Raw genomic sequence first — 20,228 nt, 5'->3', positions numbered from 1 at the left:
GTAATTATATTAGCCTTCCGTCCGTAAGTTTCCGGTGGTTTCCGTACAATCAGAATCGGCTATTTCCGTGGTTTGGGCCGGGCCGGGTTTTATTAATAACCACGTTTGAACGCGCTAAATTTAGAACCGGAGATCTATCTTACTTTCATTTTCACATTTTTTTCCTTTACGATTATGACATTTTCTGTAAGTTTTTTTTTTCACATGGAAGGTACTCTATATGTTGTTTGGATAGATTGTAAGCAAGTTAGTGAAGAAACAATTTTATTTTTAAAACATACTGGCAATTTAAAAGAACTTGTTCGTTGTTGTTCATTTTATAGCAATTGAACAAGCCTGGGGATCAGTCCTTATAATTTTAGGACAAGTGGCGCCCCTAGCGTTAAAATTTATCAAATTTGCCGGTTCCCGGCTTCGTTGAAGTCAAGGAACTTAGTGTAAGGTGGATATGCATTGTCGCTGTGCCAAGTGTCGAAATTTTCTTTTTTTCCTATTTAAAACTGTAATTAATGCAAACGCATTATGGAAGAGCTACTTTACCAAATCAAAGTATGGTCATACATCAAACAGTTGATTTATTCTGTGCATCAGACTAATAGAAGTATAATGCATGCGAACATTTGATATAGAGCTATGCAGGAAGTATGTTATCAAACACCAAGCATATAGTGTTATATTCATCAAATTGCGTTACATAACATACATTTGTCTACAATCATAAAGCATTTGACAAAATGCAATTGAATGTTTGTCATGAATCATAAAGCATTTGACCAAATGCAATAATGTTTGTCATCAACAATAAAGCACTTTACCAAATGCAATAATAGTTGTCATTAATCATAAAGCGTTTCATCAAATACAATAATAGAATTTTTGCATAAATAATCTTCCATACACTCTAAACTTGAATATGGGACATGTAAACTTATGAACGTTAAACCTGTCTAAACGATATACATGTACAACTACATAGAGCGTGACGTCACTCATTATGTCTGACCTCGCCAGTGCGACAGTATGCAAGTAGCGTAGTGCACACAATGCGAGCTTTATTGAATTTTCTTATCTTCATTAGCCTATAAAACTGTTTTCATAGAAAAGGAAGTAAGTTGATCAATGCAATATTTGAGCAGATATAAATCTTAAATCCTGTCGTGAGAAAGAAATAAAATTGATAACTGGATAAAAATGGCGGCTAAAGGTGGTGACAATGCATCGCCATCGGATGAAATAATAGACACCAAATGCTCTGTGTGTGCTGGGAAAAATATAACGCGAGAAGCTGAAAAATACTGTGTAGAATGTCAAGACTTTTACTGTATACCATGTACAGACACGCACAAAGCTTTTCCAGCATTGAGAGCACACAAATTGCTGGATAAAGCAGATTTCTGTACACGTGGTCTACGATCATCTTTACCGTCTTTACCAACAGAGAGATGCCATATTCATAAAGCCAAACTTTTGGAATTGTTCTGTAAAAACCATGATGAGGTTGTCTGCGCCACTTGTGTTGCTATCAATCACAGGTAAATACTTTGAGATTTAGCAGCAGTCTTTAAGGTTCATCAAAAGTGTTTGGAGACCACCCCTCAGGTGAATTTTGATTTTGGAAATTTATTCCGCAAAGACCGTTACTATTTATTATAAATACACTGAATTGTTTAGAGGAAGTAGGGAATACATTATACAAAGGTAAGCTACTTTAAGAATAAGTATTTTGTGTAAAATTACATGTACTCCGATCGTCACAGTTCTATTTTGTAGAAAATATCAAACTTCTTTTTCAAAAGTATTTTTTCTTTAAATATGTTTTGTTTGTGTCTGTAACATATTTATCTAGGTACTCCCAGTATTGAAATACAGTTAACTTACATATTTTCTGAAATATATGAGTTTTTTTGTCATTTTGACAGCTCTACTTTCACTTTCGTTTTGCAATTTTTGCAACGTTTTGAAATGTGCATGTATCGTAACAATTTAACACTGGGAATACCTGGAGAAATATGTTAGGCACACAATAAGTATAGACCTAATGTCAAAATAGTTTTGAAAAAGAAGTTTGATATTTTTTACAAAACAGAATGTGGACAAGCAAAGTACATGTGATATAAGAGAAATATTATTATACCGAACAAAACAACCTCTCTTGAATGACACTTCTACTCTTTCTGAACAGTTTGGTATACAATGTATGAGAAACAAAGGCCTATGAGGCCTAAAGACATGAAGCAAAAATTCACCCGAGGGGTAGTCTCAGACACTTTACATGAACCTTAAAGGTCACATACTCGTACTGTTTACAGATTTTTATCATCATCAGATGGTGGGCTATTCAAATCACTCTGCGTCCGTGGTCTGTCGTCCTTCCGTCCTTCCGTCCGTTAACAATTTCTCGTTATCGCATCTCCTCAGAAACTACCAAGGTGATTTTGACCAAACTTTGTCAGAATGATGTATTGGTACCCTAGTTGTGTCCCCTTGAAAATCAGACTGGTTCAACAATTTTTGAGTGAGTTATGGCCCTTTGTTTATTTCTATAATTTACATAGATTTATTTAGGGAAAAACTTTAAAAATCTTCTTGTTCAAAACAACAGGGCCTAGGGCTTTGATATTTGGTATGAAGCATCATCTAGTGGTCCTCTACCAAGATGATTCAAATTATTTCCCTGGGGTCTAATATGGCCACGCCCCAGGGGTCACATGGTTTATATAGACTTATATAGGGAAAAACATTGAAAAACCTCTTGTCCAAAACCACAGGGCCTAGTGCTTTGATATTTTGTATGTGACATCATCTAGTGGTCTTCTACTAAGATTATTCAAATTATCCCCCTACGGTCAAATATGGCCCCACCCCGGGGGTCACATGGTTTATATAGACTTATATAGGGAAAAACTTTGAAAATCTTCTTGTCCAAACCACACAGCCTAGGGCTTTGATATTTGTAATGTAGCATCATCTAGTGGTTCTCTACCAAGTTTGTTCAAATTATCCCCCTAGTGTCAAATATGGCCCCGCCCCGGGGGGTCACATGGTTCATATAGACTTATATAGAGAAAAGCTTTTAAAATCTTCTTGTCAATAACCTACAACATTCAAATTTGGACCATATGTGTGGTTTTGAGTGGCAAGATGAACCTTGACATGAGTTGACCTTGATTTTGACCTAGTGACCTACTTTCACATTTCTCAAGCTACAGCATTCAAATTTGGACCACATGCATAGTTTTGTGCACCGAAACAAACTTTGACCTTGACATTAACCTAGTGGCCTACTTTCACATTTTTGAAGGTACAGGCTTCAAATTTGGACCACATGCATAGTTCTGTGTTCCAAAATAAAATTTGACCTTGATTTTGACCTAGTGACCTACTTTCACATTTCTGTAGCTACTGGCTTCGAATTTAGACCACATGCATAGGATTGTGTACCGAAACAAACTTTGACCTTGACATTGACCTAGTGACCTACTTTCACATTTTTGAAGGTACAGGCTTCAAATTTGGACCACATGCATAGATTTGTGTTCTGAAATGAAATTTGACCTTGATTTTGACCTAGTGACCTACTTTCACATTCCTCAAGCTACAGCCTTCAAATTTGGACCATTTGCATAGTTTTGTGTACCGAAATAAACTTTGACCTTAAGATTGACCTAGTGACCTACTTTTAAATTTCTCAAACTACAGTCTTCAAACTTGATGCACATGCATAGTTTTGTGTACAAAGAACTTTGTCCTTGAAATTGATATAGTGACCTACTTTCACATTTCTCAAGCTACAGCTTTCAAATTTGGACCACATGCACAGTGTTGTGTACGGAAATGAAATTTGCCCTTGAGCTAGTCAATAAGTCTTGAAATTTGGAACACTCAAAAATGGCACATTGGTGGGCGCCAAGATCACTCTGTGATCTCTTGTTAAGATTGTGTTAAACTTCACGGAGATTCAACAACATATTGATCACATATTTATCACCGAGGAGAATTTTGTTTAAGAATAAATAAGCAGAAGATAGGATAGTATTTATACAGTTAAATTGTAAAGCCTTTTGATTCCAGTGCTAATTTGTATTTCCAAGTCATAATTACAGTGGACTTATTTAAATCAAAGGGGTCCGGCACATGAATGGATTGAGTTTAATGACTTATTTTTGAGTCCTAGAGCCATAATTATGAAAAAATCCATACTAATATAACTACTCCGTCCTATATAAGTATGGATATTTTCATAATTATGGCTCTAGGACTCAAAAATAAGTCATTAAACTCAATCCATTCATGTGCCGACCCCTTTGATTTAAATAGTGGGTACAGCATTCTGCGGTTTTGACCAAACAGCTATTTCATGGGTGTATAATTTGTGGATTTTGACTTTGAAAAGAAAATGAATTAAGCGTTTTACTGGTGCATCAAGATTTAATTGTGGATTGACTCCACATTAAAATCCACGAAAATTAGTCCCTAACAAATATCTATGATTTCACAGTAAATTAAATGTGAGACTCATCGTGTGTTACTTTTACATCAAAACTGAATGCGGAGACATGTAATCTGGCTGAACATGATGAGAAATTTCATTTGCCGAAATTTAGCTTCACGAATATATCTGAGACTACAGTATTCGAGTCCCAATGAGGTGTCAACATTAACATACAAAATATATATGAAAACAATATAAAACAAAGGGAAGTATAGTGCGTCCTATAACAGTAGGGTGAAAAAAAATGAAGCCTTAAAGATTTCCATTTTATTGTTTACTGAAATTAGAAACTGGTTCATTTTTACTTCTGAAAATGTGGTATACAGTGGTTAATTGTTATTTCAAGTTTCACCGCATTACGGAGGTCCATTAAAAAATAATGCAGAAAAAATCCTTCAAAAAATTCCCAAGTGTACTGGTTTTAGCGTGGCATTTAACTGAAATCATGTTGCCAACTTTAAATTACTTTGTAACCACCTTATATATAAAAAAGGTTTTCTTCATGTTCAAGTGAAATGTGTTGGTTATTGAGTTAGCAAAAGTTTAGAAAATGTTAATGAATAATTATTCTTCATGGCTTCTTAGAAATGAAAATGTGTCGCGTTTTATTTTACTCCGAAAATGACCAATTGATACTTTACTACTCGCAGCATTGAAAAGTAGTATTATTAATTAGATGAAGTCTTTTTCTTCATTAAACAGTGATATGTTTTTTATTTATTTTCTTTCAATATTCTTTTGACTAATTCATTTTGAATGGCATATTATTTGTAATATTTAAAAATGTGTACAAAAATGTCCCAAGTGTACAACATACCAAAATTAATAAATATTTTTCCTCTTCATGTGATTTTTTTTTTATTTATTTGCACATTCTTGCTAATAGGGGGACCATACAAATCAGTCCTAACACAGATTTGACATAATTATGCCATATGAGATTTTTCCTGCAAATACTGTGTAGTCCCAAGTGTACATGACTTTTGACATGTTTGATTTTACAGGTTTCTGTGCCCAACAATATAAATGACATCTCACCTAGTAGCATGGCAGCATTTTATAGGGTGCAATTTTCATGCAAAAATGTCTTTTCAGTTGTAATAATGGTAAACTAGCAAATTAATTTAAATTATTGCCATTTTTGTACACTTGGGACATAAAAAACTTAAATATGATATTATACAAAATATAAAAAGAATTCTAATTATTTTTCACAGAAACATCAAAAGTGAAAGTGACTACCCTCATGATAGTAAAGCTGTTGTCTTTTACATACATGTACACAAAATTTGCACAACTGAGAAACTGAGTGAAGTTGAAAAAGAAAACCTCAGCAAGCATTACTTTAGCAAACAGCAGACTGAAATATGAAATATGAAAAAAATCTATTATCTACCTAGTAAAACTACCAAGAGAATGTTTTTATCCACATGATTGTATACAATGTCAATGTTCGCTTTTGAAAAAACAACAACAATGAATTATTGATGGTGAACAATTGTTGCAAGTTTTAAAGCATTTAGCTTTGATAGTTTAGGAGAAAAGCTGACCTAAATACAAAACGTTACCAACAAATCCGATTTTTTAACTTAAAAATGGGCCACAGTTCTTGCAGAAAGCAATGTAGAGTTATGGTACTTGCTGTGCAGAGTCAGCTTTTAATGGCAAATAACTGCTCCAAGATTTAAGCAATAGCTTTGACCGTTAAGGTGAAAAATTGACCTAAACGCAAAACTTAACCATGAAATCTGATATTTTCTAAGTCTAAAAGGGGCCGTAATTCTTGCAAAATGCAGGATGGAGTTATGTTTCTTGCTGTACAAATTCAACTGTTGATGGTGAACAAGTGTTGCAAGTTTTCAAGCAATATCTTTGATAGTTTAGGAGAAAAGCTGACCTTAGTAAACACAAAACGTAACCAGGCAGCGCCAACGCCGATCAAGTGATGACAATAAGTTAATAACTCATATCTTTTTAAAAAATAAGATGAGCTAATAAAAGGCTATGGTACATGTTCATGATATAATGTGATATTTGATGCAGTGAAAGGCTATTAACTTAGTTCTTAATTTATGTTTTAGCAGTTGTACATTCCTTGCCAAACTTTTCCATCTGAAAACTTATGGAATTATTATTATCAGCAAATGTTCATTTTGTAAGTTATTAACAAGAGCACACATCTGCAAGAACTAATTTCTTCTCTCCATTCTTCAATGATTTGTTTTGTATGTATACAATTGAAAGATACTGGATCTGTTTTTCAAACATTGTAAATATAATAAGTGACATTGTGTGTTTTTGTCCAAAGTGTACGGAAAATATACAAATATGTTCTTATGGAAACTTCTATATCTTTGACAAATTTTGATATATTGTTATGAAACTTTGCACAGTTCATGCATACATCCCAAAGTTCTGTAAATGGCGAAATTTACCACTAGAAATGACACTGTAATTGAGCTAATCAAACTTCAAGTGGTACAAGAGTAAAAACCTGCCCCTTAAAAGTATAAAAGTTTGATTTTGATTTTGTATTACTTTGACTGTTGACTGTTGACTGTTTAAATGTTGTTTATATATAATTATATTGAGCTAAACAGCTTTAGACCTGTTTTAATTATTTTTGTATCAAAGTATGGTACTCATTTTATGAAAAGTTCAATATTTTTTTCTAAAAACATTAGTTTGCAATTTTTTCTTGTTTTTCAATGCACTCGCCCTTTTGATATATTTAACTAGAACCTTCTTGCTATCTAATTACTTACTCCCAACACATGGTTTAAGGATAACATGGTGTAATAGCCATATTTCATGTCTTGTAACTGGATGGTAATATTTAAATGAAATTTGGTCACTTTAAAGACATTCAAAATTAAAAACTTTTCACCGAGAGATTTTTCAAATTTTATCATTTGTTTGGGGAGATAATCAGTTTTGAAGTTAATTGATGCCTATGGGAAATACATAATTTTGATTATGAGAATCTGAACTTGAGTTTCAAGAAAATCTTGCGGTAGAAAGCTGCATTATATAATTCTTATACAAATATCAAGAAGAAATCTAAAATTCCCCGTAGGGAAAAGGAGAAAAGCATTTTTAGCTCGACTATTCCAAGAATAGTCTAGCTATTCTACTCACCCTGGCGTCGGCGTCGGCGTCACACCTTGGTTAAGTTTTTGCATGCAAGTACATACAGCTATCATTTAAAGGCATATAGCTTTGAAACTTATTTATTCTTTTTCTAGGTCAATTACCAACCTCACTGGGTCAAGTTCCATAACTCTAACATGTATTTTGAGCACATTATGCCCCCTTTTGGACTTAAAAAATTCTGGTTAAAGTTTTACATGCAAGTTACTATCTCCAAAACTAATGCAGATATTGAATTGAAACTTCACATGTGTCTTCGGGGTTATAAAACTAGTTGATAGCACCAAGTCCCATAACTCTGACCTTCATTTTGGCCAAATTATGCCCCCTTTTGGACTTAGAAAATTCTGGTTAAAGTTTTGCGTGCAAGTACATACAGCTATTACTAAAAGGCATATAGATTTGAAACTTATTTTTTGTTTTTCTAGATCAATTACCTACCTCACTGGGTCAAGTCCCATAACTCTGACATGTATTTTGGCCAAATTATGCCCCCTTCTGGACTTGAAAAATTCTGGTTAAAGTTTTGCGTGCAAGTACATACAGCTATTACTAAAAGGCATATAGATTTGAAACTTATTTTTTCTTTTTCTAGATCAATTACCTACCTCACTGGGTCAAGTCCCATAACTCTGACATGTATTTTGGCCAAATTATGCCCCCTTTTGGACTTAGAAAATCCTGGTTAAAGTTTTACATGCAAGTAACTATCTCCAAAACTACTGCAGATATTAAATTGAAACTTCACATGTGTCTTCCGGGTTATAAAACTAGTTGATAGCACCAAGTCCCATAACTCTGACATGTATTTTGGGCAAATTATGCCCCCTTTTGGACTTAGAAAATCCTGGTTAAAGTTTTGCATGCAAGTACATACAGCTATTGCCAAAAGGCATATAGCTTTGAAACTTATTTATTCTTTTTCTAGGTCAATTACCAACCTCACTGGGTCAAGTTCCATAACTTTTAACATGTATTTTGAGCAAATTATGCCCCCTTTTGGACTTAGAAAATTCTGGTTAAAGTTTTACATGCAAGTTACTATCCCCAAAACTAATGCAGATATTGAATTGAAACTTAACATGTTTCTTCGGGGTTATAAAACTAGTTGATAGCATCAAGTCCCATAACTCTGATATGTATTTTAGTCAAATTATGTCCCCTTTCGAACTTAAAACTCTTTTGATATTTAACATTTTGGGTAATAATTTCCTGCTTCTGTGACAATATTTCGAATAGTCGAGCTTGGCTGTCTTACGGACAGCTCTTGTTTTTCTAGTTTTCAGGGGAGATAACTCATGGAAAAATTATCAGGGGAGGTAATCTAAAGGAAATTTTTGAGAACTTCTGTCACTATATAACTTGTCTATATGCACCTTATTTCTATCGTTTGACATTTTTAAAGCTTACATTATAAAGTTGTATGTACGCTTTCGGTGAAATTGAGGCCTATTACACCATGTTATCCTTAAAATTTACCCAAAAAGGTATTAGAAGCGTAATAGAGTACCTCTTTTTTGAAGAGTATTCAATTCCTACCATAAACCTACTTTTACTGCAATTCTCAGGGGGCGTAGGTTCAAGCCCTACTGGGACCAATTTCCCCCCCCCCCCCCTTATTTTCCTTTTTTTCTAGTAAGTTTTTACTTCTTTCAAGACTTATAATTGATTTATAGTACAAAAATGGAGAAAAAAATTTGATAAGCGATTTCTTGCTGTTTAAAGTGAATTTACTACTTAAACAGAAGGGGTAGAGTTACACATCTTTAAAAATATTGAGTTACATGCGGTAAAAGTTCTCTATTTTGCTTTCACTCTTTAGATTACATATCTTGAAGAAATTTAGGTAGGGTTTACATCTGCCCCAAGGTTATTTTTGAAAGAAGTAAGCAAAATTCAAAACAGAAACACAGGATTCGACCTTATTTTTTCAATGTTGAAGTTAGAATTCTGTCTCATTAAATCCGTTTACTCGAGGCACCCTAGAAAAAAAGATACTGACATTTTTATTTTGTGTTTTATAATTGTTTACCAATAGTTTGATGTTTCATTTATTAAAATTAATGGTAAAATGAGTTCTCTGCAAACGTTTTGGATAGTGGTCATCACTTTGAAATTTGTCTCTACTTGGAGCTTGAGGAGATACCATAAGTTAAACAAAATTTATAAAAAAAAAAAAAAATGGCACGGTAAAAGTTGTTTAAAAATTGCAAAACAGTGCGAAACACGGTCACCTTTAAGAATATACAAAGCAAATGCCATTTTGTAAACATTACTATTAGGCATCTAATACCTTAATCACGCTCAAGCTTCATTTTTTAATTTTCACCTGGTATAGAAAATACGGGAATTGATCGACAGGCTGTTTAAGTTATCATAATACAGTGATTCTTTTTTTTTCAGAACATGCCGAGATATACACTCCATTCCGGATGAAGTTGACAATCTATACAAACAATCAGCTTCTGATCAAATCAAGAAACAACTCCTTGCATCAAAGAAAGCTATAGATGATATAAAGAAAGCCAAACAACAACACCTCAGTGACCTAAAAGAACAAAAGCAGAGAGCAACTGATTCTATCAAAATCTACAGCAAAGAACTGGAGGCTGAGCTCAAGAGACTTGAAACTGAATCACTCAAAGAAGTTGATGTACAGTACAAAAGTATGGAAATAGATCTTCTGAATGAGATCAAGGAAGCAGAGAAACATATTGATAACTTGGAACAGTCTGGTGCCAAGCTGCAAAAGTCCAACGGAAATAAAGCCCAAGAATTTGTCTGTGTCAAAACTGCTCAGAGAAATATTCTTACAGTTAAACGTTCCACAAGTAAAAAACAAACAGAAGTGAAAATATTTTTTTCTACAGATATGAAAATAAAAAACTACCTAAAACAATTAAAGGCATTAGGTCAGGTTGCAACTTGCAAGCCAAGATCAACAGCATACAAAGTGAAACAACAGAGGAATATTAATATTACGCTTAAAAAAGACAAAAATACATGTAGAATACTTGGATCCTGTTATATTGAGGATGGTTCCTTGCTACTTGCTGACTGGAATAATAACAAGTTGAAACGTCTTGATGTCTCTACTGATAACATCATAGACCATCTACACCTGAAGGCACCTATTGCTGTATGTCTAACCAGGAAAAAAGAAGCTGCAGTAAGTCTCTGCAACAATTCCATACAGTTTGTATCACTAGGAGACAAGATGACAACAACAAGGAAGCTGAAGATGGATCATTTATGTTCTTGTTTGGCTTTCAATGATGGGATATTGTATATATCTGATGAAGACAAAACAGTTTATATTCATGATATAAATGGTGTCATGTTACATAAAATGACAAATGACAAATCAGGCAAATCCATTTTCAGTGACACTAGACGTATTAGTGTGAGTACAAACAGAGACTGTGTGTATGTGGCTGATTTCAACAAAGGTTTGATAACTCTAGACACGCAGGGAAATTATCTATCAACATTTACTGATCCTGATTTAGTTTGTCCCCGGGGAGTATGTACTGATAAGAGAGGAAACATACTGGTCTGTGGATGGGGGTCATCAAATATTGTCCAGATCAGTGAGGATTCAAAAACAACGTTAGGCATCATCAAAACAAAAAAACATCCGTTATCAATCAGCTTTGATCCTCGCCGGAACACACTAGCTGTAACTAATGATACAATCAATATTGTAAATGTCTATGAGCTGGAGTAAGATACATACATCACAACACTGAATGATCCCATACTTATTTCACATAACTTTTAAGTCACAACGACAAAATACAAGTCATGATATATTATGCTTTTCATAAATCACAGATAACTCATTACTTATAGCAAAACAAACACATAATTTATAGTAAAACCTAAAATAACTTCAACAAACAAGGGGGCCATGATGGCCCCATATCGCTCACCAGAGTTGATCTGGCCTACTGGACCTAGTTTTTGACCCACGTGCCCCAGTTTCAAATTGCTCAAGTTGAGCTATTGTGACTGGTCATTGTAAATGTCATACTTCTGTCTCTCACCTTTACTTCTATATTATAAAGAATACATTTAATTAACTGATAATACCTTAAATAATCTGTAGTTTCCGAATAAGATATTTAAAGTTTTCGAAGGAACAGAAACTATTTGTCCTACAGTAAAAATGCTGCTTATATTAGAATCGTTTCAAAAGGTTCAGTTTTCAAAAATTTGCGACTTTCTTTCAGGCCTTTCTGATAATCGGTTAGACGAAACAATACGCAGATCTAAACGTCCAATTTGGCTATTCATAAGATTTGTTCCCATATGAACTTGAAGAGATATGTACTGTAGTGTAGTTCAGATGATAACAATTAAGACTGGAAACTTTCCTTTATTTTGAATGCTGCATTAGACTGTTGCAATTCTAGTTTATAAAGTGTTGTCCTCTGATACATCTTTCATTTCGATTCGATAAGGCGTATTAAAATGGACTTTTCAACTACTTGATGTTGCAGCTAATATATCTATATAAAAATGGTTAAAAAAGTATTTTATTTCGATCAATTGAGTTTCCTTCTATATTAAGTAACACGTGACATATAAGGAATTATTTTCATCGTTCAGTTGTATGTAAATGCTCTGAAAATTTTGTTAAAGGTGAAATGTTATGGATGTACATATGTATAATTTGTTTCATTCAAGTATTTTATGATGCTGTATTGTATTATATGTATCATATTTTGATAGCTCTCCTAAATATCTATCTATCTTTTCAATAAACATTATCTTTCTTTATAATTTCACTGTTGTTTATGTTAAGAGTTTTTTTCCCAAATAATAAAGAGCCTCCCATTTTAACCATTTTGATTTTCATGCTCCTTTATTACTTTCATCAAATCCAACAGATAGCAAGCATGGATGGTACAAGCAAGGTTGGTTGATAGCCTATTAAACATGAGAAGTTGTTTAGAAGCTTTTCTATTTTTACTCCTGACAGCTCTTGAAGGGGATCGTGCAGAGCAATTTGTATAACACTGAGAAAGAGCAATACATAGAGGATACTATAAAATTAAGTTCGGTTAAACTACTTGAGAGAGGGCCATACAAGGATCCTACATACTAAGTTTGGTCAAGATCCAGCAGGTTGTTTATTAGATTTTTCCCTATTTTTGTTTAGCTCTGGTGGCCCCTTAACGGGGCAAAGCAGAATACTTTGAACAAGAGAGTACAATACAATGATGCTACAGACCAAGTTTGATGAAGATCCGTTAGGTAACAAAAAAATGAAAATTGGAAGGATTTTTTACTCACATGACACAAGGATCCTGTGTTACATACATATGATATCCTGTACATAAATATGGTCCTGTTTTACTTTCTTTTACATCTGGCTCAGCAGAATACAAGTCAGTCTCTGCAAAGTGAGTAACAAATTCAGTGAAGCAACAATTATTCGAGTTCACAAGGGGATGAATAAATAGATCAGGGTTTTAAGCAAAACCAACACAGAATATATACATGAAACGGGCGGGCCCATATGAAATGCTCAAGTGAGCCAATGTGCTTGAGTCATCAATGCTCAAATGAGCGGTGTTTCATTGCACAGCATTACAGGATTCCAGAATGCTGTCAATTGCCCGTCTTTATAAAAAAAGTATATTTTTCTTGCAAAAGTTTAAAGTAGCCAGCTCTTCGTATTCGTCGAAAACTGCTTGATATTTGGGTAATGACGAATAAAATAACTGTATGTGGTCCCTGCTATAAAGGAGAAAACGAGATTGCCGTAGTGGCCCTAGTTTGCCTATGTGACGTTGATAATTTCACCTTAAACATATAATGCCTCGTTTTCCACGGCGACATGTAAGACACTTCAAGCTAAAAAAATCTAGAATTAAATTTTTAAACCATTTCCAATGTCCAAATTTGATACATTGATACAGTTTCTAATAATAATAATTTGAAATTTTCATATTTTTATTTAGATGGCAGTAGGTTATATACAAGATCCAACGTGTCAAAACCCGTTGCTTGAAAATCAAAATCTTCTTATCGTATATATATATATATATATATATATGATTTGAAACTGTCAAAGACAGGCAAACATTTCCTTATTTGACTAGAAAAAATTACAACATTATTAGTAAAATGATTAAAAATGGTTATTACCATTAGCTTACTATTTTTAAAACTAAAGTTTATTGAGATATTTAAAGCCCTTAAGATCTCAGTTAATCTTTTCACAGGCTAAATTTCAGCTTTGAGCCTGTGATTGATTTGAACACTTAACAGCAGACATTTTTCCAGTGCATATTCTCTTCATGAAAAATACTATCCCATCTGGCTTTAGCTTTTATCTTTATTTATTTTTCAATTGTATATCTTATAAATACTTGTTAGGTGATTTCATTTTAGAAATAGTTTTAAGCAGTGATTCATTTCTACCACATATTATGCTTCTGTCTCCAATCATTACCTTTATAAAAAATTTTAACGATTGAATGTGAATATACGAGTGTAATAAGACAGGTATCTAAAACTTACATTCATATATTTATTCCAGAACAAATGAGGACACCATTCAAATGGTTATAACCCACTAAATAGCTGTTCTTCTTTATTCTATATAAAATTGACCTTTTTCCAATGGCTGGAGCACACACCAGGACCCACTTTAAATGTCTGTAACTTACATTTTCTTGAAGAATATTGTCAGTGTTAAATAATAAAAAAAATGGAGGTCATGTCTGATGCAAGAAAAATAATTTCATTCAAACACACGAACTGCAAAATCAGCTAAATATGAGTCCCCAAATTATAGTGGTGGTGTATGATCTACGTTTCCATGAACAATTTTGTCATGTTCTTATTTCATTATGAAAATGCTACCAGCAAAAAAAAAAAACAAACAACCGAGGCTCATTTTTTTCGCGCCATTTGTCTATTTGGTGTCTGTATGCCTATTACAGGTTATAACACACTAAATAGCTGTTCTTCTTTATTCTATAAAATTGACCTATTTCCAATGGCCGCAGCACACATCAGGACCCATTTTAAATGTCTGTAACTAACATTTTCTTGAAGAATATTGTCAGTGTTAAATAGAAATTAAAAGAAACGTGGGGGTCATGTTTGATGCAAGTAAAATAATTTCAGTCAAACACTCAAACACACAAACTGCAAAATCAGCTAAAAAATGAGACCCCAAATTATAGCGGTGGTGTATGATCGAAGTTTCCATGAACAATTCTGTCATGTTGTTATTTCATTATGAAAATCCTACCTACATGTCAAGCATAGATCTGTCATGTGGTTTTAGCAAAAACATTGCAAAGAAAATAAGGAAAATAGCTCTACAGAGCAAAAAACTGAGGATCATTTTTTTCGCGCCATTTTTCTATTTAGTGTCTGTATGCCTAAATGATTCGTACCTGATTCGTACCTAAACGCATTATGAATTAACGTTTCATATCCAAACACACTATTAATCAACGTTCAAGGGTCGATAATATAGGGTGACGAACGTAACAAATCTTGATTTCCTCATAAAAGTTGATAACAGACTTCTTCAACTCTTACCGTGCTAGATCGATCTGCCTTTTAAATTTTAGCCGTATCTCGCAAGCGTCGGAAAATTTCACCCTCTCGGGTACCTCATTACAGCATACACTAGTCATAGTAACGGTGTTTCCCAATGCACATGCGCGGTACGATTACTACCAGTAGACGCTGCAAACATGGCAGCCGCCATGAAATAATGCTTTTTAGATGTTTTTATGAATAAACTTGAATCTTGAAGCTTTTTCTATGATTTTCACACCAATTGGGAATGGGTCCAGCGGACCCAATTTGAAAATTGTGAAGACCGTTTGCAATTGTGAACTGGTCCAATATTTGGTAACACTTACATAAGGAAAAATATGAAGAATACATTGAGTTAGCTGATAATACCTTTTAAATAATCTGTAGTTACCAACTATTTGTCTTATAGTGTACAAAATGCTGTATACATTTTATACATGTTTCATACCATTCTTTAAGGAACAAGAGGGTCATGATGACCCTGGTTTGCTCACATGTGTAATATGAGCTACATGTTTCAAATGTCAAAAAATGATAAAATATTAAGAGAGTAGGTCAGTAGGTTACGTTTATGGTCACTGAAATTCAGTTTTAAAATCGGTATGCAAAACTCTACAAGTATTCCAAATTTCAAGGCTGTATCTTAAAAAAAGACAAGAAAGTAGGTCAGTAGGTCATATTCATGGTCACTGAAATTCAGTTTTAAGATCAGTCTGCAAAACTGTACATATCATCCAAATTTCAAGGCTGTATCTTAAAAAACAAGAAAGTAGGTCAGTAGGTCACACTCATGGTCACTGAAATTCAGTTTTAAGATGCAAAACTGTACATGCCATCCACATTTCAAGGCTGTATCTAAAAAAATAAGAAAGTAGGTCAGTAGGTCACATTCATGGTCACTGAAAGTCAGTTTTAAGATCGGTGTGCAAAACTGTACATGCCATCCAAAGTTCAAGGCTGTATCTTAAAAACAAGAAAGTAGGTCAGTAGGTCATATTCCACATAATCCAGATTCAAACTTCAATCAAGATCATCAAGGTTAACATTCTCACCAAGTTTCATGAAGATACAGTCATAAATGTGGCCTCTAGAGTGTGACCTGGTTTTTTACCCCAACTGACCCAGAGTTGAACTTGACCTAAAGATCAACAAGATTAACATTCTGACCAAGTTTAATTCAGATCTGATGATAAATGTTGCATCTAGAGTCTTAACTAGCTTTTCCTTTGATTTGATCTGGAAGCCTAGTTTTTGACCCCACATAACACAGATTCAATTTTGACTTAAAGATCATCAAGATTAACATTCTGACCAAGTTTCATGAAGATACAGTCTTGAATGTGACCTACAGAATGTTAAAAAGCTTTTCCTTTTAGTTGAACTGGTGACCTAGTTTTTGACCCCATAAAACCCAGTTTCGGACTTGACCTAAAGATCATCAATTTTAACATTTTGACTAAGTTTTATCAAGATACAGTCATAAATGTGGCCTCTTGAGTGTTAACAAGCTTTTCCTTTGTTTTCACTTGGTGACTTAGTTTTTGACCCCACCTGATCCAGATATAAACTTGATCTAAAGATCACTATTCTGACCAAGTTTCATAGAGATATCATCATAATTGTGGTCTCTAGAGTGTTAACAAGCGTTTCCTTTTATTTGAACTGGTGACCTAGTTTTTGTTCCCTATTGACCCAGATTTAAACCTGACCTAAAAATCAGCAGGTTTGACATTCTGACCATGTTTCATGAAGATACAATCGAAAATGTGGCCTCTAGAGTGTTAACTAGCTTTTCCTTTATTTTGACTTGGTGACCTAGTTTTTGACCCCACAAAACCCAGATTTGAAATTGACCTAAAGATCATCAAGATTAACATTTTGACTAAGTTTCATGAAGATACAGTCATAAATGTGGCCTGTAGAATGTTTAAAAGCTTTTCCTTTTATTTGACCTGGTGACCTAGCTTTTGACCCCATAAAACCCAGATTTGAACTTGACCTAAAGATCATCAAGGTTAACATTTTGACCAAGTTTCTGCGTTTCCTTTTATTTGTACTGGTGACCTAGTTTTTGACCCCTATTGACCCAGAATTAAACTTGACGTACAGATCAGCAAGGTTAACATTCTGATCATGTTTATGAAGATACAATCATTAATGTGGGCTCTAGAGTGTAAACTAGCTTCCTCCATCCTGTTATATGAGTGTACCTTGTGGATATTTCCACATTCCTCCACCATGGGATATAAGATTACCTTGTGGGTATTTCCACATTCCTCCATCCTGTGATATAAGCTTACCTTTTGAATATTTCCACATTCTTCCATCCTGTAATATAAGCCGCTCCTGTGGATATTTTCACATTCCCCCACCCTATAATATAAGATTACCTTGTGGATATTTCCACATTCCTCCACCCTGTGATATAAGCTTACCTTGTGGGTATTTCCACATTCCTCCATCCTGTGATATAAGCTTACCTTTTGAATATTTCCACATTCTTCCATCCTGTAATATAAGCTTATCTTGTGGATATTTTCTACATTCCTCCACCCTATAATATAAGATTACCTCGTGGATATTTCCAGATTCCTCCACCATGTGATACAAGCTTACCTTGTGGATATTTCCACATTCCTCCACCCTGTGATTTAGCTACCAAGTCTATACACACCATTGTTGCATGATGAAGAGGATGAGAACCTTCTCGTATGTCATAAGCCTTTGCTATCACCATGTCTGTTAACGGGTCCACTATTACAGCTCCTATAGGTTTCTGAAACCAAAACTGTCAAGTATTATATGTCTGAATTTTTGTTTAATTCTAACTAAATTTAATTTTATTACCTCAGCTAAATTTTGTTTTCTGCTAAATTTTATATTTGTGTAACAAAATGTTGAGAAAGTTCATTTAGTGATTTGTCATTGAATAAAATCATTGTTTGGAGTTCAGTACAAAGGAATTATACCATGAGTGTGCAGACACTTGCGTAAATACACTAGACGCTATGTAGAGCACACTCGGTGCAGGCTTGACAATGAATAAAATACCTGTTTGCTGTGTTTAGCTAGTTGTGCCATTTTGATTGCCTCTGTAATATGACTGCTGATTACTCTCAACTCTTTGTCTGTAAAGAATGTGCCAGATAGCAGACGACTGATTCTGAAATAAACTATAATCAAGCTTATCACATTTCAGTTTACCGGATTTTTATGATACATGTTTTGTACTCCAGTTACAGTTCTGATTAAGAAGGTCCGAGGGACAGAGAGCCAATAGTTTTGACAATTGAACGCCAGGTCATTCAATGAGTGTTTTATTGCATGTCATCAGAAATAAATTTCTTATTTATTGTTTTCCAAGTTTTGACTTGAGCCCTGCAAAATTTAGTGTTGAACTATAAACCAGACGGCAACACAGACTATAGACTGGCAGTCTATATAAGGAGTCATGTAATCTAATTTTTGGTAAATGCAGCAAAATTCTTGGATTTATAAACTGCAATTATATCTGATTCTTAGAAGTACCCAACAGGTCGAGGACAAATGTCTATTGGCACAATGACTTGTCACTTTCGTTTATTATTTGCTTTCACAAAACACCTTAACTGGTCAACTGGACGTCTCCCTACACAGAACTAAACTGTATATAAAACACGCACACATGTGTCATATTTTCTGTAACAACAAAATTTATGAGAAAACATAGTGACATGCATTAATATAACTTCCAAGCTTTATCTTGAATTCACTTACTGTAAGTTGAGTAACATTTGTGAGTCACTGACGATTTTATTTTAAGAAATATTTATGAATTCAAATTTTTTTTTTATTTTCTAGAATATCAGATTTTCAGGCACTTATATTCTCATTAAAAACTATATTCCTTCTATAGAAAAAGCAAAAGAAAACGAGTTGTTACCAGTAGCTTTCATGAAAGGGAGTTACCCTTTATTATCTACAACCACCAAAATTTACTATTTTTCTCTTCTTTCAGCATCACTTTTCAGGACTTGAAATTCTTACCCCTCTATCTTTATCTAACATGTGATCGGAGCATGCAGATTTCAACCGAATGCTAAACGTACATATTAAAAGCAAGAGTAAGGGTAAAACGAAAACACGATGCTATTAAGAAAGGTACGAAGAAAGGAAGAAAGATTTTTTTTAAATTTGGAATTTCTCTGACTGGACCTGTGTAGGCTTACATTTGATTTGTTAGTTATCAACCTTAAAAATGCAAAGCAGAGTTATGGGTCATTCACAGCGCATGTCCGATCCTCACAGTGGAAAAGTGTGTAAAGCTTCAATCTACTCCCATTAGTGGGTACTGAGATACCAGTTTACATACAAAACATAACTGGAAAAAAGGTATAATTTTGTGAAAATGCAAAGTAGAATTATTGAATCTATGCACTACATGCCAAATCATCGCAGTGAGCAAGTTTGTAAAGTTTCATTCCATTCCCATCAGCGGGTACTGAGATACCAGCTTACATACAAAAACTTAACCAAAATTTGCTAAGTCGAAAAAGGGGCATAATTTTGTATAAAAAATAAAACAGAGTTATGAAACCTGTGCAATGTAAGTCAATTTTTCTCTCAGGTTATCCAGTATTTGATTTTATCAACAAATATTCTACTGTTTTAAGTGAAACAGAGAGAAAAGAGGCCTTTAGAGTTAACCAGCCTTTACAATGCTTTGGCCGCATGACTTAGTTTTTAGCATAAATGATGAACTTTCAGACATTACATAAATGTTAGAAAGGTTTCATGACAGCCAGTTAAAAGGTAAACGAGAGCTTGATTATTGAACAGCCTTGTCAACTGAATGAATAGAGAAGAAAAAAAGGGCCTAAGTTTTTAAAAATACAAAACAGAGCTGCTATGCAACTAGTAGCATGTCAGCTCATCACAGTGAACAAGTGTGTGAAGTTTCAATTCATACCCATAAGTGGGTACGAAGCTACCAGTTTACCAACAAAAACTTAACCAAGTATGCAAAGTTGAAAAAGGG

General features: G+C 34.0%; 2 protein-coding genes across 2 annotated transcripts; one reads left to right on the top strand and one right to left on the bottom strand.

Annotated features, from left to right (window-relative positions):
• The first annotated feature begins 979 nt into the window (after positions 1-979).
• LOC128557829 (uncharacterized) lies at positions 980-12,430 on the top strand. The gene is made up of 2 exons (XM_053546275.1): positions 980-1,532; positions 10,046-12,430. The coding sequence occupies exons 1-2, from the start codon at positions 1,192-1,194 to the stop codon at positions 11,367-11,369; spliced, it is 1,665 nt and encodes a 554-aa protein (XP_053402250.1). The 5' UTR covers positions 980-1,191; the 3' UTR covers positions 11,370-12,430.
• Positions 11,645-18,984, bottom strand: LOC128557226 (probable inactive tRNA-specific adenosine deaminase-like protein 3). The gene is made up of 5 exons (XM_053544394.1): positions 18,968-18,984; positions 18,263-18,374; positions 17,828-17,987; positions 12,941-13,043; positions 11,645-11,696 (listed from the first exon to the last, which is right to left on the bottom strand). Exons 1-5 carry the CDS (start codon positions 18,982-18,984, stop codon positions 11,645-11,647), a joined length of 444 nt encoding a protein of 147 aa, XP_053400369.1.
• Positions 18,985-20,228: the final 1,244 nt, after the last annotated feature.

This window comes from Mercenaria mercenaria, chromosome 1, assembly GCF_021730395.1.
Source record: "Mercenaria mercenaria strain notata chromosome 1, MADL_Memer_1, whole genome shotgun sequence".
NCBI lineage: Eukaryota > Metazoa > Mollusca > Bivalvia > Venerida > Veneridae > Mercenaria > Mercenaria mercenaria.
The sequence above is the reverse complement of the archived record's forward strand: the minus strand, read 5'-3'. Positions and strand labels throughout refer to the sequence as shown.